The 23,756-nt window shown below is 40.3% G+C and overlaps 1 protein-coding gene across 1 annotated transcript in view; it reads left to right on the top strand.

Annotated features, from left to right (window-relative positions):
* The window catches only part of chpfa (chondroitin polymerizing factor a), a 32,368-nt gene extending 8,762 nt beyond the window's left edge, over positions 1-23,606 (top strand). The window contains exons 2-5 of the mRNA XM_017724016.2: positions 12-394; positions 826-1,007; positions 15,215-15,397; positions 18,597-23,606. Coding sequence (XP_017579505.1) covers positions 12-394; positions 826-1,007; positions 15,215-15,397; positions 18,597-19,859 — 2,011 coding nt within the window. The 3' untranslated portion in view covers positions 19,860-23,606. The remainder of the gene's footprint in view (positions 1-11; positions 395-825; positions 1,008-15,214; positions 15,398-18,596) is intronic.
* The last annotated feature ends 150 nt before the right edge of the window (positions 23,607-23,756 follow it).

The following is a 23,756-nucleotide window of genomic DNA, read 5'->3' as shown; positions in this document are numbered from 1 at the left end:
CTTTCCTGCAGGGCTAAATACATTAGCACAGAGTTGGGGATCCGCGAGCGTCTGTTTGTTGGGATTCTGACGTCTAAGAGGACCCTCAGCTCCCTGGCTGTGGCCGTGAACCGCACCATCAGCCACCATCTGGACAACGTGGTGTTCTTTACCGGTGCCAGAGATCGCAAGGTCCCTCACGGGATGTTTGTGGTTGCCCACGGCGACGAGCGGCACATCTGGAACATGTACCAGACCATCAGATACATCCTGAATCACTTCATATCCGAATACGACTATTTCTACCTGGCCCAGGACGACACGTACACGCAGGCTGACCGCATTAAAGCACTGGTGGGACATCTCAGCATGGACCGGCTGCTCTACATGGGCAGTCCAGAGGAGTTTGTTGGGGGTCAGTGTTTAGGGATGGGCAATACGACAACAATGATGAATTATACTGCACGTTTTGATATGTTGATAGAATTCTCTCTTACTTCACCCTTCACCTGTGCAGTCTTAAAACCTTTATATATATATATAATAATACTTTTAATAATTTTATAATACTTTTATATTTGCTTTTTGACAGCTAACTCAGTTGAAATGCGCCAACCTTTTAAAAGTTAAATCAGTTATTTTTTACAGTGTGGGTTCAGTTTTTGATGATAAAATATAAAAGTGAACGTTCAGTGGTGAATTATTTTATTAACTAGTAATTTATTATAATCTTTATGAAACAATCATAACACAAAAATTGATTAAAAGCTAGATGATGTATAACACAGCTGTGAAAATGCCTTTAGGTCATGTAATACTGTATTTTTGGGATATCGCCCCTCTTAGGTCAGACGCAGGGGAGGTACTGTTACGGAGGGTTTGGGTACCTGCTGTCCTGTGGCCTCCTGCTCACTCTGGAGCCCTTTCTGGAGAACTGCAGGAACGACATCGTCAGTGGCAGGCCAGACGAGTGGCTCGGACGCTGCATCGTGCAGTACACCAACACGCAGTGCGTGGAACAGTTCGAGGTAGGAGCTTAACGTTTTAGGGGCGGGAGTGTGTGATTGAGCTTGGGAATTATGAATGTGTGTAAATTGAGTTTTTTAAAACGGCCTTGACCGTGGCTCGGTCAGTCAGACTGTGACATGCCAGAAGGATTCAGAAGCTTGTGCGTAGGACATCCAACACAAAAAGACATCCAACACAAAAAGACAATCATAACAGAAGGCAGAAAGTCTAAAAAGGGTCGGGCAGAAGTCGATAAACAGGAAAAAAACGGTTATAAACAGGAATGATAAACACAGGAGAACACGCAGTAGATCAGCAGTGAGGCAATGCCTCACAACCAGTCTAGGCTGAAGCTTGGGTTTATGTACTAAACTGTATTGGTCATATGACGAGAAGACAGGTGGATGGTATTAGTGTTCTGGAGACTAGGAGCACTGATTGTAGTGGTAGTGGTTGGTTAGTGTAGTGGTTAACACCTCTGCCTTCTACACTACAGACTGGGGTTCAATCCCCACCTGGGTAACCACCCTACACTATACCAATAAGAGTCCTTGGGCAAGACTCCCAACACCACCTTGGCCTCCCTGTGTAAAATGACCAAATTGTCAGTAACTCTGGATAAGAGCGTCAGCCAAATGCCATAAATGTAAATGATTGGAGTGCAAGGGCACATCAGGAGTCACGAGAATCATGTGATCTCCTAAAGGATTCTGGGCGATGGAGTCCGAGTCTGTCTCAGTGCCGGAGGGATGCGTGACACAGATTTGATGTGTTTTATGATTAGCAATCAAGACCTCATGAAGAAATGATAAAATGTAAGATATGATAAGATCCTGGGGAAATTCTCAGTGTTACAGCAGCAAAGGGACAGCAATGAAAAAGAGAGAAGTAACAAGAAGAGAATTAACAAGCAAGTAATAAACTTTAAGTACTTAACAAGGTTTTCTTTACAGTTTGTTAATATACAGACTATATATATATATATATATATATATATATATAAATAATATAAGAAATATAAACTCTACCTACCACAGTTTTTATTAGCCAGTAAATATTGTTTTCTACATCGAAAAAAAATCCAGCATATTGAACATTGACTTTCCCACATTGGGTGAAACTCTGATGTTGCTCTAGTTTAAACTCTGACATTTGAAGCCTGTAATGAGCTTTATTGTGTTTTAGTGTTTCAGTAAATCCTTCAGTAAATTCTTCAACTTGAAGCCTCAGTCTGAACCCTGGAGGAGGCTTTAGTCCAGCACGCTCCACTTTACTCAGAGCGGACTAATACAGCTTATGAGCTCTTATTTGTTATGAGCAGTACTTATAATATATTATGTTAACGATTCATAATGCATAATAAGCATGGCTATAAGATGTATTTCATTTTAATAAATATTTATAGCCATGTTTGCAATGCCTTATGAATGTATCGTAACATGTTATGAATGTGTTTATAGATGATAGGTGATATTCATAGAAAGTGTTCCCAAAGTAAAACTCAGTGTGTTTCACCTATCATGCTAGAGTACGTTTAAAAGCTGACTGAGACTGACCTCCTCAGGGGGTCTCGGCCCACTAATTTGGCTCAAATAGCAGCGCTCTCATATGTTCTAACATAGCACACTCACAGCAGAGTTCTCACACCTGTGTTCAGTTCAGTCAAACTAAACCTGACAATGTAAACATGTCCTCAGTGTGGGGTCATGCTGTGTCTGTGCCCTTGCACTCAGTGCTAATGAATGGATCTTCTGATCTCTACCAGGGATTCACTCTGAGAGAGAAGATATCTTATCCAGCTTAAGTGTGAGCCTGTCCACTACTGAGTGTAACTCCGTTATTAATTCAGCCTAACGAGAAACTGTAGAACGGACTCGGTTTATATCACGATACCTACATTTAGAGCCGGTTATTCATTCAGTCTAATGAGAAACTGTAGAACGGACTCGGTTTATATCACAATACCTACATTTAGAGCCGGTTATTCATTCAGTCTAATGAGAAACTGTAGAACAGACTCGGTTTATATCACGATACCTACATTTAGAGCCGGTTATTCATTCAGTCTAATGAGAAACTGTAGAACGGACTCGGTTTATATCACAATACCTACATTTAGAGCCGGTTATTCATTCAGTCTAATGAGAAACTGTAGAACAGACTCGGTTTATATCACAATACCTACATTTAGAGTCGGTTATTCATTCAGTCTAATGAGAAACTGTAGAACAGACTCGGTTTATATCACGATACCTACATTTAGAGCCGGTTATTCATTCAGTCTAATGAGAAACTGTAGAACGGACTCGGTTTATATCACAATACCTACATTTAGAGCCGGTTATTCATTCAGTCTAATGAGAAACTGTAGAACAGACTCGGTTTATATCACGATACCTACATTTAGAGCCGGTTATTCATTCAGTCTAATGAGAAACTGTAGAACGGACTCGGTTTATATCACGATACCTACATTTAGAGCCGGTTATTCATTCAGTCTAATGAGAAACTGTAGAACGGACTCGGTTTATATCACAATACCTACATTTAGAGCCGGTTATTCATTCAGTCTAATGAGAAACTGTAGAACGGACTCGGTTTATATCACAATACCTACATTTAGAGTCGGTTATTCATTCAGTCTAATGAGAAACTGTAGAACAGACTCGGTTTATATCACAATACCTACATTTAGAGTCGGTTATTCATTCAGCCTAATGAGAAACTGTAGAACGGACTCGGTTTATATCACAACACCTACATTTAGAGTCGGTTATTCATTCAGCCTAATGAGAAACTGTAGAACAGACTCGGTTTATATCACAATACCTACATTTAGAGTCGGTTATTCATTCAGCCTAATGAGAAACTGTAGAACGGACTCGGTTTATATCACAATACCTACATTTAGAGTCGGTTATTCATTCAGCCTAATGAGAAACTGTAGAACGGACTCGGTTTATATCACAATACCTACATTTAGAGTCGGTTATTCATTCAGCCTAATGAGAAACTGTAGAACGGACTCGGTTTATATCACAATACCTACATTTAGAGTCGGTTATTCATTCAGTCTAATGAGAAACTGTAGAACGGACTCGGTTTATATCACAATACCTACATTTAGAGTCGGTTATTCATTCAGTCTAATGAGAAACTGTAGAACGGACTCAGTTTATATCACAATACCTACATTTAGAGTCGGTTATTCATTCAGCCTAATGAGAAACTGTAGAACGGACTCGGTTTATATCACAATACCTACATTTAGAGTCGGTTATTCATTCAGTCTAATGAGAAACTGTAGAACGGACTCGGTTTATATCACAATACCTACATTTAGAGCCGGTTATTCATTCAGCCTAATGAGAAACTGTAGAACGGACTCGGTTTATATCACAATACCTACATTTAGAGTCGGTTATTCATTCAGTCTAATGAGAAACTGTAGAACGGACTCGGTTTATATCACAATACCTACATTTAGAGCCGGTTATTCATTCAGCCTAATGAGAAACTGTAGAACGGACTCGGTTTATATCACAATACCTACATTTAGAGCCGGTTATTCATTCAGCCTAATGAGAAACTGTAGAACGGACTCGGTTTATATCACAATACCTACATTTAGAGTCGGTTATTCATTCAGTCTAATGAGAAACTGTAGAACGGACTCGGTTTATATCACAATACCTACATTTAGAGCCGGTTATTCATTCAGTCTAATGAGAAACTGTAGAACGGACTCGGTTTATATCACAATACCTACATTTAGAGCCGGTTATTCATTCAGCCTAATGAGAAACTGTAGAACGGACTCGGTTTATATCACAATACCTACATTTAGAGTCGGTTATTCATTCAGCCTAATGAGAAACTGTAGAACGGACTCGGTTTATATCACAATACCTACATTTAGAGCTGGTTATTCATTCAGTCTAATGAGAAACTGTAGAACAGACTCGGTTTATATCACAATACCTACATTTAGAGCTGGTTATTCATTCAGCCTAATGAGAAACTGTAGACAGACTCGGTTTATATCACAATACCTACATTTAGAGTCGGTTATTCATTCAGCCTAATGAGAAACTGTAGAACGGACTCGGTTTATATCACAATACCTACATTTAGAGCCGGTTATTCATTCAGCCTAATGAGAAACTGTAGAACAGACTCGGTTTATATCACAATACCTACATTTAGAGCCGGTTATTCATTCAGCCTAATGAGAAACTGTAGAACAGACTCGGTTTATATCACAATACCTACATTTAGAGTCGGTTATTCATTCAGCCTAATGAGAAACTGTAGAACAGACTCGGTTTATATCACAATACCTACATTTAGAGTCGGTTATTCATTCAGCCTAATGAGAAACTGTAGAACGGACTCGGTTTATATCACAATACCTACATTTAGAGTCGGTTATTCATTCAGTCTAATGAGAAACTGTAGAACGGACTCGGTTTATATCACAATACCTACATTTAGAGTCGGTTATTCATTCAGCCTAACGAGAAACTGTAGAACGGACTCGGTTTATATCACAATACCTACATTTAGAGGCGGTTATTCATTCAGCCTAACGAGAAACTGTAGAACAGACTCGGTTTATATCACAATACCTACATTTAGAGTCGGTTATTCATTCAGCCTAACGAGAAACTGTAGAACGGACTCGGTTTATATCACAATACCTACATTTAGAGTCGGTTATTTATTCAGCCTAATGAGAAACTGTAGACAGACATATGAATTGTATTCAGTATTCTGGTGTGAAACACAATAATTATGTTTAAATTCAGTGTCATAATCAGATGTACAGTGTAACTACATTCTAATAGTATTTAGCAAAACAACAGTAAGAGCTCCTCATGCGTGTCTCATGATTGACTTCATTTCCCACTAAAACCCATTCAGGTTCATATACTCTACATTCAGATGGCTTGTCTTGCACTGCTGTGAGTGACCGAGGTTTCAGATGTGTCTGTGATGTCTCTGGTCCTGGCTAACTGTGGGCTCCTGCTGCTTTTGCTGCTTTACTGCTGTGGTGTAATTCCTTGTTCTTTTAATAGCTTAATGAGATTGGATTCACTGTTTCCAGCCCCATCTTAATCGGATTGGGTTCATCCCGTCTGCAGTCTGTTTACTGCGCTAACGTGTGACGTAACCAGAGGCACAGTGTGTCCATCAAGCATTTCGGGACGTAGAAGGAAATGAGCAATGTTTTTGTCCTGATTTTGAACAACTTAATGTTAAACAGAAACTGTTTAAGCACTTTATTTGCAAAAATATGGAATATGAATTGGCCTTTCATGTCTCTGGTCATGTTAAGGATGATTCGTGATACACTCTCAGAAATAAAGGTACTAAACTGTCTCTGGTTCAGGGCCCCTCTTGTCACTGGTGTGGAACCCTGGAGGTTCCATCTCAGTACCTTTAGTCAGGGAACATAACTGAACCATAATCCACTGAAATGATCTGTTCTAAGCTGTTTTCTAAGACATTTTCTAAAGGCAAGGGAAGAATAGTCATAACTAAATAGGACGTTTTAAACAGGAGTCAAATATGTGAGCAAGTTTCTTCTGCATTGGCTCCTTGTTGGGCCAAATCAACCATTATCTAAGGCATACTTGCAGTTGTTTGGCTGCTGATTTTTGGTAGATCCCCTCTCACTGTATTTCGTGGGCAGTCGTGACCTGGAGGTCAGGGAACCAACCCTGTAACCGGAAGGTCACTGGTTCGATCCCCTGAGCCGGCAGTACGTGACTGAAGTGCCCTTGAGCAAGGCACCTAAACCCCAACTGCTCCCTGGGCACTGCAGATAGGGCTGCCCACCGTTCTGGGTAAGTGTGCACACTGCCCCCTAGTGTATGCTGTGTTTCACTGCACAGATGTGTTAAATGCGGCGGTGAAATTTTCCCATTGTGGGACTAATTAGGGTCACTTAAACTTGAACTTAAACTAGTCTTACATTAATTCAAACACATCAATCACCTGTACTATAGTGCACTGCTGTAGAAGACTCGGACTAGTTCAAGGATAAACAGTGTGAACTTATGTTATTGTTACTGTGATAAATTACGTAACAATATGCTTTTCTTAGTATATGATGGTCAGTTTGGTCAGTACTTCTGGAACCCTGAACAACTGCATGGATCAGAAGACAGATTTAGACCCATTAGAGAGAGGCTGTAAGAAACGCCAACTAGTGTACAGTAAATGTATAAGGCGTGTAACAACATGCTCAGTCCATGATTCAGATCAATTCTTAATACTTGGATCACGATTCAGTATTCCCTCTATATTTTGAAAAATATATATATGTATGTAGAAAAATGATAACTGTCACTTACTAAATGTGATGAGACTACAGACAAGATGTCGATGGTGTTGGATTGTATCAAACTTGAAACAAGCAGTAGGAAATATAAGGGGAAATTTCATGAACAGACTTTAAGTTGGCTCAGCAAATGTGGTTGCTGAGGTGTTGCTGTATTATTCCTGGTGGTTGCTAAGATATTGCTATGCCATTAGTATGGATTACCATGAGGTAGCTAAGGTATTGCTAAGCTATAGGTATGGCATCCCAGGAAGTTGCTTAGGTATTGCCAGGCTATTGGTATGGCAGGTGGTTGTTTAGATGGTGTTTGGGCATTGCTAAAAAATCCCAGGTAATTGCTAAAGTGTTGCTAGGCTTTTGCTATGTTATCCTGTAGTTGCTAAGGTGTTGCTAGGCTCTTGTTATGTTATCCTAGGTGGTTGCTAAGCCATTGCTGTAGAATCACAGGTGGTTCGTAGACCATTAGGTTTTTCCTAAGGTATTACTGGGCCTGTGGAATCCCAGGTAGTTGCCAAGGTGTTGCTAGGCTGTTGCTATGTTATCCTGTAGTTGCTAAGGTGTTGCTAGGCTGTTGCTATGTAATCCCAGGTGGTTGCTAAGGCATTGCTATAGAATCACAGGTGGTTCATAGACCATTAGGTTTTTCCTAAGGTATTACTGGGCCTGTGGAATCCCAGGTAGTTGCCAAGGTGTTGCTAGGCTGTTGCTATGTTATCCTGTAGTTGCTAAGGTGTTGCTAGGCTGTTGCTATGTTATCCCAGGTGGTTGCTAAGGCATTGCTATAGAATCACAGGTGGTTCATAGACCATTAGGTTTTTCCTAAGGTATTACTGGGCCTGTGGAATCCCAGGTAGTTGCCAAGGTGTTGCTAGGCTGTTGCTATGTTATCCTGTAGTTGCTAAGGTATTGCTAAGCTATAGGTATGGCATCCCAGGAAGTTGCTTAGGTATTGCCAGGCTATTGGTATGGCAGGTGGTTGTTTAGATGGTGTTTGGGCATTGCTAAAAAATCCCAGGTAATTGCTAAAGTGTTGCTAGGCTTTTGCTATGTTATCCTGTAGTTGCTAAGGTGTTGCTAGGCTCTTGTTATGTTATCCTAGGTGGTTGCTAAGCCATTGCTGTAGAATCACAGGTGGTTCGTAGACCATTAGGTTTTTCCTAAGGTATTACTGGGCCTGTGGAATCCCAGGTAGTTGCCAAGGTGTTGCTAGGCTGTTGCTATGTTATCCTGTAGTTGCTAAGGTGTTGCTAGGCTGTTGCTATGTAATCCCAGGTGGTTGCTAAGGCATTGCTATAGAATCACAGGTGGTTCATAGACCATTAGGTTTTTCCTAAGGTATTACTGGGCCTGTGGAATCCCTGGTAGTTGCCAAGGTGTTGCTAGGCTGTTGCTATGTTATCCTGTAGTTGCTAAGGTGTTGCTAGGCTGTTGCTATGTTATCCCAGGTGGTTGCTAAGGCATTGCTATAGAATCACAGGTGGTTCATAGACCATTAGGTTTTTCCTAAGGTATTACTGGGCCTGTGGAATCCCAGGTAGTTGCCAAGGTGTTGCTAGGCTGTTGCTATGTTATCCTGTAGTTGCTAAGGTATTGCTAAGCTATAGGTATGGCATCCCAGGAAGTTGCTTAGGTATTGCCAGGCTATTGGTATGGCAGGTGGTTGTTTAGATGGTGTTTGGGCATTGCTAAAAAATCCCAGGTAATTGCTAAAGTGTTGCTAGGCTTTTGCTATGTTATCCTGTAGTTGCTAAGGTGTTGCTAGGCTCTTGTTATGTTATCCTAGGTGGTTGCTAAGCCATTGCTGTAGAATCACAGGTGGTTCGTAGACCATTAGGTTTTTCCTAAGGTATTACTGGGCCTGTGGAATCCCAGGTAGTTGCCAAGGTGTTGCTAGGCTGTTGCTATGTTATCCTGTAGTTGCTAAGGTGTTGCTAGGCTGTTGCTATGTAATCCCAGGTGGTTGCTAAGGCATTGCTATAGAATCACAGGTGGTTCATAGACCATTAGGTTTTTCCTAAGGTATTACTGGGCCTGTGGAATCCCAGGTAGTTGCCAAGGTGTTGCTAGGCTGTTGCTATGTTATCCTGTAGTTGCTAAGGTGTTGCTAGGCTGTTGCTATGTTATCCCAGGAAGATGCTTAGGTATTGCCAGGCTATTGGTATGGCAGGTGGTTGTTTAGATGGTGTTTGGGCATTGCTAAAAAATCCCAGGTAATTGCTAAAGTGTTGCTAGGCTTTTGCTATGTTATCCTGTAGTTGCTAAGGTGTTGCTAGGCTCTTGTTATGTTATCCCAGGAATTTGCTTAGGTATTGCCAGGCTATTGGTATGGCAGGTGGTTGTTTAGATGGTGTTTGGGCATTGCTAAAAAATCCCAGGTAATTGCTAAAGTGTTGCTAGGCTTTTGCTATGTTATCCTGTAGTTGCTAAGGTGTTGCTAGGCTCTTGTTATGTTATCCTAGGTGGTTGCTAAGCCATTGCTGTAGAATCACAGGTAGTTCGTAGACCATTAGGTTTTTCCTAAGGTATTACTGGGCCTGTGGAATCCCAGGTAGTTGCCAAGGTGTTGCTAGGCTGTTGCTATGTTATCCTGTAGTTGCTAAGGTGTTGCTAGGCTGTTGCTATGTAATCCCAGGTGGTTGCTAAGGCATTGCTATAGAATCACAGGTGGTTCATAGACCATTAGGTTTTTCCTAAGGTATTACTGGGCCTGTGGAATCCCAGGTAGTTGCCAAGGTGTTGCTAGGCTGTTGCTATGTTATCCTGTAGTTGCTAAGGTGTTGCTAGGCTGTTGCTATGTTATCTCAGGAAGTTGCTTAGGTATTGCCAGGCTATTGGTATGGCAGGTGGTTGTTTAGATGGTGCTTGGGCATTGCTAAAAAATCCCAGGTAATTGCTAAAGTGTTGCTAGGCTTTTGCTATGTTATCCTGTAGTTGCTAAGGTGTTGCTAGGCTCTTGTTATGTTATCCTAGGTGGTTGCTAAGCCATTGCTGTAGAATCACAGGTGGTTCGTAGACCATTAGGTTTTTCCTAAGGTATTACTGGGCCTGTGGAATCCCAGGTAGTTGCCAAGGTGTTGCTAGGCTGTTGCTATGTTATCCTGTAGTTGCTAAGGTGTTGCTAGGCTGTTGCTATGTAATCCCAGGTGGTTGCTAAGGCATTGCAAGGCATAAGTACCAGTTGGGAGAGCAGAGAATCCCAGGTGACCCTGTCCCCCGCAACTTCCTCCAGCTCATTCCCAGGGACCCCAAGCCATTCCCAGGCCAACTTAGAGATGTAATCCCTCCAACAGGTCCTAGGACAACCCCGGGGACTTATCCCAGTAGGTCGTGCCTGGTACACCCGTACCGGGAGGTGTCCAGGGGGCGTCCGAATCAGATGCCTGAACCACCTCAGCTGGCTCCTCTCAATGCAGAGGAGTAGCGGCTCTACTCCGAGCTCCTCCCGGATGGCCGAGCTCCTCACTCTATCAAATAGAGTGTAGCCCACCATTCTGCGAAGAAAGCTCATTTCTGCCACTATTCACAATCTCATTCTTTCAGTCTTTACCCACAGCTCATGACCATAGATGAGGGTCGGGATGTAGACCGACCAGTAAACAGAGAGCTTTGCCTTATGGCTCAGCTCCCTCTTCACCACCACAATCCGGTACAGTGACTGCATTACTGCTGCCACCTGTCCCAGCCTACGGCCGATCTCACGATCCCTCTTCCCATCACTCGTGAACAAGACCCCAAGATACTTAAACTCCTCCACCTGGGGCAAGTCCTTTCCCCTTACCAGGAGTGGGCATGCCATCCATTTCCGGGCTAAGACCATGGACCAGGCTAAGACCATTTGGAGGTGCTAATCCGCATGCCAACTGCTTCACACTCAGCTGCAAACCGCTCCAGTGAGCGCTGGAGGCATCCATGTGATTAAGCCAAAAGCAAATAGCAGAGATGTGACCCTGCGGCCTCCACACATAATGCCCTCCTGGCCTTGGCTATGCCTTGACACTCTGTCCATGAATATCACAAACAGGAGTGGAGACAGGGCACAACCCTGCTGGAGTCCATTGTTCCACGGCCAGGACAGAATTCACATTGTTCCTCCTCAATCTGAGGTTCAACTATCTGTTGAAGTCTCCTTTCCAGCACCTTGGCATAGCCTTTCCTGGGGAGGCTGAGCGGTGTGATACCCCGATAGTTGGCACACACCTTCCGGTCCCCTTTTTTAAAAATGGGGGCGACCACCATGGTCTGCCAGTCCAAGGGTACTGTTCCTGAGGTCAATGCAGTATTGCAGAGGCGCGTCATCCACGACAGCCCACAATATCCAGAGCCTTAAGCATTTCCGGATGACTCTCATCCATCCCCGGTGCCTTGCCACTGAAAAGCTTGCCAACTACCTCAGTGACCTCCACCAGGGAAATGGAGCTTGACACGCCAGAGGCCTCAAGCCCTGACTCCCATGAGGGAGGCATGTCTCACAGATTAAGGAGTTCTTCAAAGTGCTCCTTCCACCGACTGACAATATCCTCACTTGAAGTCAGAGTTTCTCCACCCTTGCCGAATACAGCAATATTATATACGTAAGCTGTAATATTATATACGTATGGCTTTAAATGCCAGTATTGTGAAAAGAGGCACGACTAGCAATTTCAACATATCAAATATGATATGAAGCATTCAAAGGTAAACCATGCCAAATAGCACATTTTTATAGCACTGAAAAAGCCATAGTTTCAAGTAATGTTTGTTTTATTTATGTCACAGAGCCACCTTTAGGCTGGATGATTTTGACAGTGTGTGTTTATTTTGGAAGCAGTTCCTTATGTATACAGCTTTTTAAATTGACTCTGAGGCGTTGTCTGTTTTCTCTCTGAACATTTTATTGTTCCGCACGTTATCTTTACTAGCTACATGAAAATCATTGCATTTATTCCACATTACTGTAGCCTCAGAAAGAAGAAGGGTTATTTATTTCCTAGTGTTAATGCATAAACTAGAGCTACTGGATTAGTAATATAGTAATCTACTGGGTATTTTGATAACTATTGCATTTAGCCACAAAAGCATTGGTGAGATCAGGTACTGATGTTGGATCGTCAGTTCTGGATCACTCCAGCTCATCCCAAAGATACTGGATGGAGCTCCCAAATGAGCGGAGGCCTCAAACACCAAATAAATGGCCATGATTTTGGAATGGGATGTCCCACAAGCTCATATAAGGGGTGGGTCCACATACTTTTGGCCATATAGTTTTAGGTCCATTCACTATGTGTCATTGTTGCTGAGCCAGTGCTCTTCAGCCGGAATCACAGCTCTAAATTGAATCTCACCTTCTCAGACTGACCCATAGGTCACTCTCCTTTGTTATGAGAGGTTCCACCGGTCCTGTGGTTAATACATTCTTCACACAGACCCCAAGAGCTCTGTTAACTGAAGTTTTAGGTGTGATTTATCAGAGGAGCATTAGGTGTGTGAGTGTGACAGGAGAGATAGAGATAGAGAGAGAGAAAAAGAGAGAGAGAGAGGGATGGAATGAGTCAGACGGCTGAAGATGAAGCAGTGTCTGCCTCCAAGCATTTTGGGCCGTTATTAATGGCACCCTGCGCTCCACTCCTGTCAGAACTGCTCCCAACTCTCCACTGACCACAGCAGGGTCTTTCACATTAACTCCACTAAAACTGGACACTATATGTGCACTGACAGTGAGCAGTGGAGTGTATAAGAGAAGAGCGGGCACAGCTTCTATACTCTGTTTATGTTTTAGCTCGATACCAGCAGAAAATGGTGAATCGGATGTAGACAGTCAGATCTGATCTCATTCCATAACAAAACTAGCCTGAGATATGGGAGCATAATGTGATAAATCATTTCCTCGCTGAGGAGAGAGACGGGAGACTGAGATGCAGTGATATCTTTATTTGAAAGCATGCTGTCCATCAGTCTGCAGTTCCCCAGTCTGACAACAGTGTGTGTGTGTGTGTGTGTGTGTGTGTGTATGTATATATATTGCTGTTGGATCTTGTATCAAAACCTTGTATCTCCAAAATTGTAACTTTACAGGAGAAGGTAAAAACATACTTTACTTTGAATGTAAGTCAATGGAACCAGAATTTTTACCAAGTAATTTTAGGTCATTTCTTTTGGTCCAATCAACATGAAATTTACATGCAATATATAGAAATATGGGTATTTTCAAATGATGTCAAAAACTGAAAAAATATAGATGTGAGGTTTTGTTGGTTATGTAAAGTACTTGCGTAGTTCAGGCATAATACTTTTAGACAGTTAGACAGGCTGTTTTTAGGGAAATGCTTAAAATGAAAATGTTTCAAGTGTAGCCATTATAAAAAATATACATACTTTTCATATCAGTATCATCAAAGTGTCATTATTTGAGAAACTGAAAGTGAGGAGTGGTCAAATTTTGGACCCACCTGATCATGTTAATATTTAAAATATTTTGCTTCAGTTCTTTTAAAGCATTTTCAAATATTTTTGTATTAAATATATATTCGTAAAATGTTTATAAATGTTTTTGTAAGATGCCTTATCTCTGCCTGTTGGCCTTATTGTATGTAAATTCCATGATGATTAGACCAAAAACATCACCAAAAATGACTTGGAAAGACGTCTTGATTCCTTTGACTTACATTAGAAGTAAAGCAGTTTTTTTTCCTTCTCCTGTAAAGTTACTATTTTGAAAAGGTTCTGTTCCGAGTAGTAGTAGTAGTAGTAGTAGTAGTAGTAGTAGTAGTAGTAGTAGTAGTAGTAGTAGTAGTAGTAGTAGTTGTAGTCTCAGTAGTAGTCTTAGTAGTCATAGTCGTAGTAGTAGTAGTCTTAGTAGCAATAGTTGTAGTACTCTTAGTAGTAGTAGTAGTAGTAGTAGTAGTAGTAGTAGTAGTAGTAGTAGTAGTCATAATAGTCTCAGTAGTAGTAGTCGTCTTAGTAGTAGTATTAGTAGTAGTAGTAGTAGAAGTCTTAGTAGTCATAGTCGTAGTAGTAGTACTCTTAGTCGTAGTAGTAGTAGTAGTAGTAGTAGTAGTAGTAGTAGTAGTAGTACTCTTAGTTGTAGTAGTAGTAGTAGTACTCGTAGTAGTAGTAGTAGTAGTAGTAGTAGTAGTAGTACTCGTAGTAGTAGTAGTAGTAGTAGTAGTAGTAGTCATAGTCTCAGTAGTAGTAGTCGTCTTAGTAGTAGTAGTAGTATTATAAGTTGGAGTTTGTTTAATTCAGGGGTGTCCAAGGTGTGGCCAAATAATTGATATAATTTGGATGGTGAGAAGCAGATAATGTTAAACCAGCTTCTAAGACTGAGCTTTGGACACGTATCTGCAGATTCTTTGAGGAACTGAAAGTGAGTCTCCTGATAAGAGTGGAAGCTGGAATAAAGGTGAAGGGTGGATTCACTGTATGCTGAAAAAACATATTTAGTTCTTATATGTTATTGTGTGGTAAATATATGTTTTCTGTATTATTTATCTGACATTAAAAATGAATAAAGGAATAATGAATAATTGCTGTTTTGACTGGAAATGAAATAAATGATGAGTGGTCTCTGACTTTTGCACAGTACTGTAGTTTTTTGTTTGTTTTTTTTAATCTACCTACCTTCGTTAGGCCTAACCCCCACCCCCCACCCCAGAACATTACACAGAAAGTACAGGACAGAAAGTTTGGGTAACCCAGGTTTACTATGTCTGTCACTGTATTTTTCCATATGTGTCATTTCATTATTTTGATGTCTTCACTATTATTCCAAATGATTCAAAACACAGTCAAAATACAGAAAACCATTTTTGCAAGAAGCTGTGTCCAAACTGTGTAGGTATGAGTTCAGTACTTCCCATATCTGATAGAAAATTGTAAAAATAAACACGCTCTGTTCTTGTCCAGAACCTGCAGTATTACCACTTTGAGCTGGGGAAGAACTCGGACCCCAGTAAGGAGGACAGCGTCCAGTTCAGAAATGCTGTCACAGTTCACCCGGTGTCTGATCCAGAGCAGATGTACAGACTGCACAAGCACTTCACCCAGATAGAGCTGCAGAAAACATACGAGGAAATCGAGAAGCTGCAGGTGAGTCACGTTCACCTGTCCACATGAGACGTAATAGCACTGTTATGGATTTTTTGAGGGTTTGTGGGGGAATCACTAATTGCAAAGCAACAGTTCAGTACAAAATTACATATAAACATACCTCCTTTTACCCCAATGTACACTGTAAGGCCAAAAGTATATTAAAACTCCATATCAATTCCCATGGTTTTGCAATGGGATGTCCAGCAAGCTCATATAGGTCAGTTGTCCACATTCTGTTGATCAGGCAAGACATGTTTGGTCAAAACTTTACTTCTTTAGTTTTGCTCTGGAGCTACACGACAAAGACAAATCAAACTCCAAATGTGTCCTGGCTGATCGACTAAATTTCAGGTAAGGTTGAAAATGTGTACATGTGATTTTCACCAAACTTTTGCTTAAAGTTTTGTGAAATTATAAGCACTTTTTTATTGTTATGGTCATGTGCTTTCAGATCAATATACTGTAAGTAAGCCATTCATTCATCACACTGCAACAAATGATATCTTGTCAAGTAAAATTATCTTAAATATAGTCAATAAATCTAATATTCCTCCTGTTGAGGTTGTTGTAATATTAATTTAAGATTGTTTTCCCTATTTATAGACATGTGTTACTTCTTTTCAGTAATTTTAATTTAAATTATCTCACTATATTGGCAGATAACTTTGCTTGTTTACGAAATGTGCTTGAAACCAGCCACTATATTGAGATCATTATACTTTCAATTATATACAATAATTAAATGATGTCTAAAAATAATCTTACAGGTAAATAGTCTTATAATAAGTATACAAATATGTCAATATGGAAATTATTAGATATATGGACTACATCGCTTTTCTTGACAAGATACCATTTTTTGCAGTGCAGGTGAAATGATACTATCACCAGGATCTATAATGTGTGACAAATGTTGTATGAGATGGCCTGAATGGGTCAAGTTAGTGAGAGAACAAACATATTAGATTGGATCGTGTTTCCAACATGTTTATTATACACAAACATACACCCACAAGGTAAACAAAGAGAGGGGAAACACCCCAGAGACTGTTAACATTATATATATATATATATATATACATTACCGGGTTGGGCACTAATAAATAACTAACCCTTAACACACCTTCTTAACCAGTAAAGTATTTTTGGAAATTTGCAAATGTATTTTGTATCAGCTGAGATCGAATAGGAAAAAATACCCCAAAAACTCAATAATTCTAAAATAAAAGATAAACTGGTAGGTTTTGTCTCTCAATGTGGCCAAGAACCACAGAGTTTGATAGCAAGGGGTCATTTGACTCATATGAAAACTAGTGGAGACCCCTGTTTTTGTGTTACGGATAGCAGCAAGTGGTTGTCAAAACAGTGCTACAATAAAAACACACCTGAGTGAAACAAAGTGGTTTACAATGGGTTAAAAATAAGTGCTGTGTATCTCCAACATTTATAACATCTTCCAAAGACACGATGCTCTGAATGTCTCAGACTTTTCCAAATTTTCCATATCGCTGTTGTCAGAAGAAAACCTCGTATCTCCAAAATGGTAAGTTTACAGGAGAAGAAAGAACCTACTTTACTTTTAATGTAAGTCAAGGGAACCAGACATATTTCCAGGTCATTTTGGATCATTACTTTTAGTCCATTCCTCATGACATTTACATGCAATGTAAAGGGTAACAAGTATTTTCAAATTATGTCAAAAACAGGAAAACATCAAAAATGGAAATATGAGGTTTCTATACTATATCATATGGTATATCTATACTGTAACTATACCTTGCTTTGAAAGGCTCACATGTCGTGCAGAGCAGGAAACAGGTTTATATACTGGTGAGCATTCACCTTAATAAATAATTTTTTTAAAAGTAGACCAGTGGTCCTCAACCCTCCTCCTGGAGCCTAGTAGAGATTCCAACTTGCGTATAATACTAATGCCGATCCAGCCATTTAAGGACTTTGCAGGAATTGTTCACATTTTTTAAACAGCCACCTAATGTATTATATAACAGAACAAGTAAGCCCAGCTTTGTTTATTATTACATTTGTACAGGAATATTTGACAACAAACTATTCAATTTCAGATTGAATTCAAATTAAAAGCCTATTATTACCATCTTAAAAAAGGTGGTTCTTGAAGGGTTCTTCAGCAAAGTAAATTGTTATTTATAGAACAACAAACACAGAACCCTTTGCATGATCAAAGGGTTCTTTACATTGTAAAATAGTTCTACAGATTGATAGAAAACGTACTATAAATGTTTGTGCTATATATTTTTGAAAAGGGTTCTATATAGCACCCAAAAGGATTATACTATTCTTACAAGCTTGATATTATAACAATAAAAGAACCCTTTTGGGTTGTATTTGGTGATATTTAGAACCATTTTTAAAAAGGTTCTATCTGGAACCATCTGTAGCACATTAATGCACATTCTACATCAATCTGATGAACCTTTTCGCCATGCAAAGAACCCTTTAATCATGCAAAGGGTTCGTTGAGTGTTCATGGTTCCATATAGAACCATTTAGTTACTAAAGAACCACGAAGAACCATCTTATTTTAAGAGTTTGGTGTATTCAGAACACAGCCAGTGGAGAACCCATGGGCAGGACCGAAGAAAAAAACAGAACAATATATAAGAAATTTAATCTTGATACTAATACACATCAACAGAATAAACAAACAAACAAACTCTTCTAGTCTTCCCTATATTTTCCCAAAAGTACATGCCCTTTAAACTAACAAGCGAATCAGAAAGGACAGCCTGCATGGTGCATGTATAGGTCTGCCTCTCCTACCTGACTGCAGACCCCAGGTGGTAAAAATGGAAGAGAAACACTTTATAGGTCTGAGCTCCCCTGAACATGAAAGAGTCACAACACAGTGATTCTATTAATGCCTTCAAAGGTCTTAAACATCTTATTGCACACTTCTATAAACTAAGAGTAGCTCAAGCAGTTTGCAAGTCCCTGTATTTACTGAATAATAAGCCTTAGTGTGAAAAAAGCCTGGGCTTTTAGTGGGTTAATCAGTTATAAGCTTTTATCGTGGCTTTTGATTGTGTACTCCTAATTTGATCAAATTAACTTCCTTTCATTGATGTTCTCATTGAATGAAATGGAAATTCTTGGCTTTGTTTATATACAAATCAGACCCAGAGTTGGTGACACTACTCTTGCTCTATCTTCTGTACAGGCAGAAATAAAGAATGTGAGTGGTCTGGCATTCGATGGCAATCGCAGTGCCACTTGGCCGATTGGGATCAATCCACCATTTGAGCCAAAGACTCGTTTTGAGGTGCTGCAGTGGGACTATTTCTCCGAGGACCACATTTATTCCTGCATAGACGCATCGGCAAAGTGCGAATTGCGGGGGATCGACCAGCTGGATGTGGCCGACGTTATTGAGGTGGCCATGGAGCAGTTGAACAGGAAATACAAGCCTGTGCTTCACCTCAACAAGCAGCAGCTTCTGAACGGGTACAGAAGGTTCGACCCAACCAGAGGGATGGAGTACATTCTGGACCTGCAGCTGGAAGCTGTTAACCAGAAAGGACGAAGTGGTTTCATTACCAAACGTGTGCATCTGCTCAGGCCCCTCAGTCGCATCGAAATCCTCCCGATGCCCTATGTAACCGAGGCCACCAGAGTCCACATTATCTTGCCTGTTACGTTCCAAGATCGAGAGCAAGTCCGACAATTCTTAGAGATTTATGCCTCTAATGCCTTTACGACTGGCGAGAACGCTGTCTTGACTTTCCTCTTCATTTATGAACCGTACGAAGCTCAGCAGGCCAACAGGGATGACATTTTTGCTGGTGTCAAGGCTCAGATTAGTACCTATGAACGTAAGTACCCGATGGTCAAGATCCCCTGGATCAGTGTCAAAACAGAAAGCCCATCCCAGATCAAGTACATGGACATCATTTCCAAAAAGCACCAGGTAGATACTCTGTTCTTCATCGCCACGGTAAAAACCAGCATCAAGTCCGAATTTCTGAACCGTTGCCGGATGAACTCCATCAGCAACTGGCAGGTGTTCTTTCCCATCCACTTCCAAGACTATAACCCAGACATTGCTTACCATGGTGAACCACTGCCCAAGACCATAGATTTGGTCAAAGAGGCAGGTCTTTTTGACCGCAGTTCCTTCGACGAGGCATGTTTTTACAACTCTGACTACATGGCGGCTCGGACACGCATGGCCGCGGACGTGCAGGAGAATGAGGAGCTCCTGGAGAGCCTGGATCTATACGATATATTCATGAGTTACTCCAACCTTCACGTTTTCCGAGCGGTGGAACCGTCTCTTCACCGCCGCTACAGCTTCCAGCAGTGCAACCCACGACTTAGTGAGGAAGGCTACCACAGGTGCATGCAAGGCATTCTGCAGGGCCTGGGGCCTCGCTCCAAACTCGCCATGCTTCTCTTCGACCTAGAACAGGGTAACAGCACATAGGGCTGCCATATGGGGACAGAGTGGACACCATGTTGCAATTCTACTGCTCCACATTACGATTGTGATGTGTCTTGCAATAATTTAAAAGCACACTGGTGGCATGATTTGAAGATCGACCTGACCAGACTTACTTATTAATTCATGAATCATTTGGATGTCTTGATTAATCTAAAAAGAAACTCATTGAAATGCGATCATCTGACCATGGTAAAAAGCACTGTGATTGGTCAGAATTGCAGAGGGCTATATTGGAAGAACAATAAACAAACAATATTATACAGCCCTAAAACTACTGTTCACAAGTGTAAATATGATTTGTAAGCTCAGCCCTGCACTGAAAAATGAATTGACCGCCCAAAGTGTTGGAATTCCTGCCCACTTTGTGAAAGTTGATTGTGCTCTCACTGGCTAAATTACACAAATAAGTGGCAAACAATGACTATAGTCTTTTGGTTTAGGCCATAAATGTGCAAACCTGGTTTAAATTACCTGTATGATAATGCTCATTTCTGCTAGCATCCCTATGGGATTTCTAGTGGTATGTTAGCACTATGTTAACTGTAAGATTTGGGTAGTTCTAGAAGATACAAGAAAAGTTGAAGCTTGTAAGAGACAGTCCGTATGTTTTTATGTAAAATGAGCAACAGACATTAATTTTCCATCATACATTGTGTGACCTAGTTGGACTAAAGCTCGTATTCTGGCCAGTGTTGTCTCTAGAACTTCCAGAAGGACTAGAATGACCTTTTTTTCTTATGAACTTGGTTCCGCCCATTGGAAATAATAATAACCAAAAAAAAGATTGGTTGATTTGTATGTCTGTTCTTCATGATTGTAGTAATCAATCTAATGTGTAAGGCCTTCAGTTTAGCTCCTAGAGTCTTAACCAATGGGAGAGCACTGATTTATGTAGGTACCACAGAGAAAAACATCCTGATTGGGCAGTTTTCCATTGGATGGTTCAAGATTTGAACCCTTCTGTTTCCAGTACTTGAAGAGTTTACATGCAATAAGCATCGTGTCTGTATTGTGGGGAAGGCCCTGAAGAAATATGACCAATATGAAGCTTTTAATGTGTTTTATGTGATTTCATTTCATCATATAGTGAGGCGATCAATGATTCTAGCATTCAGATGAAAGTTCAGACAGTGCTAGAAACGTTTGGGGTGTTGAGTCTTCAGCAAACTGTGCAATAGACTGCCTGTGTTTTTCCACTGCCAGGTTTGAGAATGTGTCCACTGTGTAGCCTCGTCTCTGTCCAGTGCACAGTAAGTACACTTGGCAGCGTCAAACATAATCATGTCCTACGGTGAAAAACTTACCGTGAGCTCATCTCTCTGAGGCACCTGGGTAAAAGACTGAACCTCACACTATGTGAGCCAAGCATGAGGCTCATGAACATTAGGACATATTGTGTTTCTAATTTCGTGGCAGGCTTCCAACTCATCGTCCAGCTCAGTGGTCCAGATTATTTTGGCTAATTTAAAGTACAGAGAGAGTTTGGGCCATTAATCCTGGTAGCGTTTTAACCTTTAGAAGTCTGGCTTTATTATTGTTGTTTTTCTGTACTATTTAATTGTCACTTAATGGAGTGTATACAGCGTGTCCCGTGTAATGAATTCCATCCACATTCTTTATAAGTTTGACTTTTTTTCTGTGTGTTTTTTGACGTCAAAGACAAAAACATGGCAAAAATGTAGAGTGTTATGTAGAATGAAGCCACCCCAGAAAGTACAACCAGCTTCTAAGACTTAACGTTGGAAGTGTGTCTTAGCCGGTTGGTTACTGTAGTGGTTAACGCCTCTGCCTTCTACGCTGTAGACTGGGGTTCAATCCCCCACCAGGGCAAGCGCCCTACACTATACCAATAAGGGTCCTTGGGCAAGACTCCTAACACCACCTTGGCTCGCTCTGGAGAAGAGCGTCAGCCGAATGCCATGCAGGCTCTTTGAGGACCTGAAAGCTGAAGCTGGAATGAAGGTAATAAGTGGATACAATAAATACTGAAAAAAAGTCCTATTTAATGGCTGTTTTGCCTGGAAATAAAAGGGTGAAGGGTAGTTTCTGACTCTTGCACAGTAAATGATGATCTCTCTGCGAAACAAGGCTGTACACACAAAAACAACTTTTTATACAATGAAGATCTTAATAAAACTTTGCACGTAAACGTGGTATGGATTGAAAGTTTAGAATCTGCCTTTTTCCACTTCTTTCAATGGGATGCGAGTCAGAAATGATTCATATTAGATTACGCCCTGCTTTTGTGATCACAGACGACCTCTAAGGGTTAAAAGCAGAGCGTCTGCTGTAAAAGAGAACTGAAAAGTTAAGGTTTAGTGGCGAGAAGTAAAGGTAGCCGGTGTTAATCACTGCATAACTTGGCTTTAGTGATGATATACCAGATCATGCTGCTCTCTGTTTGGACTGGAGGAGCTTCATGGGCTTTAACGCTCGTTCAGGACAGGCGTGTTGTAATAATTTGGTGTTGGGTGATGTTTAGCATGCCGTTAGGATTTGGTTCCTTTGTGCTGAGCCACTTTAAACAGTGAGCCAGCAGCTTATCACTGCCAAAGCACAGCTGAACACTGGTGCCTTCTAATGTACTGTATCCTCTCTCACACACTCTGTTATCTAGATCTTACACCATCATGTTAAATACTGTTTACAGGGTTGCGATGTTTGCTGGTCTCTTCCACGACTGGTGAAGTGAGGATGGTTTAACCTCTTAAACTGCAGGCTTATTACTCAGCAACACTCTCAAAAATAGAGGTTCTTCAGTTGGATGTATGGAGAAAAAACAGTATCTTTTACAGTATGTGGAGGTTCTTTAATCGTCTCTAAAGTGCCTTCAATGGTTCAGTGGTTCTTCTGTAATAATGTTTGTTAGCTTCCTGTTAAAAGTTTAAAGCAAACAGGTCACAAACTTTCAAAGTTTGTAAAAGAGTGAATCATTTTTCACGGTCTAGTTTTTAAGATGTTATATCCGAAATCTCTTTTTTGAGAGCACCAGAAAGTGGAAACATTTAAAACCTATATTTTATTTTAGCTTTTGTTTTTTTCTATAGATTTTATTTTGTTGCTATCGTTGTGTTCCGTGATTTTGCTTATAATTTTGAACATTATTAGTGTTGTTGTTTTTATAAATAATAGAACTTCATTCTGGATGTTAATTTTATTCGAAAAATAAAGGTTCTTCACTTGGATGTATGGAGAACAAAACAAAGTATCCTTTTTGTGGAGGTTCTTTAAACTTCTCTAAAGTACCTTCAACTGAAAGTGGTTCTTCTATAGAATCACTCCAAAGAAACCCTGTTTTTAAGAGTGCACTGTAAAACGAATACATTTGGAATCGGTCTTAGTAGAAGTTATTTTATTCATAGTAACTCACACTAAGTAGATTAAAATAATCACAGTGTAAACATGATGCAGTGTTTTAGCTTTAATACGTCGATAACCTGGTTTTAACTCCACTGAAGTTCTAATAGTGGGTTAACAGGGTAATAATATTTGTTAGCTTCCTGTTAAAAGTTTAAGGCAAACAGGTCACAAACTTTTGAAGTTTGTAAATCACGATCATTTTTCACGGTCTAGTTTTTAAGATGTTATATCCAAAATCTCTTTTTTGAGAGCACCAGAAAGTAGAAACATTGACAACATATATTTTAATTCAGCTTTTGTTTATAGGCCAATATGTGATCTTTGACTGCGTGTCTGTTTTTGTTGTTTTGCACAATAAAAGTACTTAAAATTCACTTTATTTGTTAGATATTGGTCTTATTCAAATAAACAGATATGCCAGAATAATAAGCCACTCAACCTACAAAAATAGGTTTACCTAAGCATCTAACATTTTGTTTGGAAAAGGAAAAAATACGTATAAGTAATACATTTTTTTCA

Source organism: Pygocentrus nattereri, chromosome 6, assembly GCF_015220715.1.
Source record: "Pygocentrus nattereri isolate fPygNat1 chromosome 6, fPygNat1.pri, whole genome shotgun sequence".
Lineage (NCBI taxonomy): Eukaryota > Metazoa > Chordata > Actinopteri > Characiformes > Serrasalmidae > Pygocentrus > Pygocentrus nattereri.
Note: the sequence above shows the minus strand (reverse complement) of the source record. Positions and strands in the feature narration are given on the sequence as shown.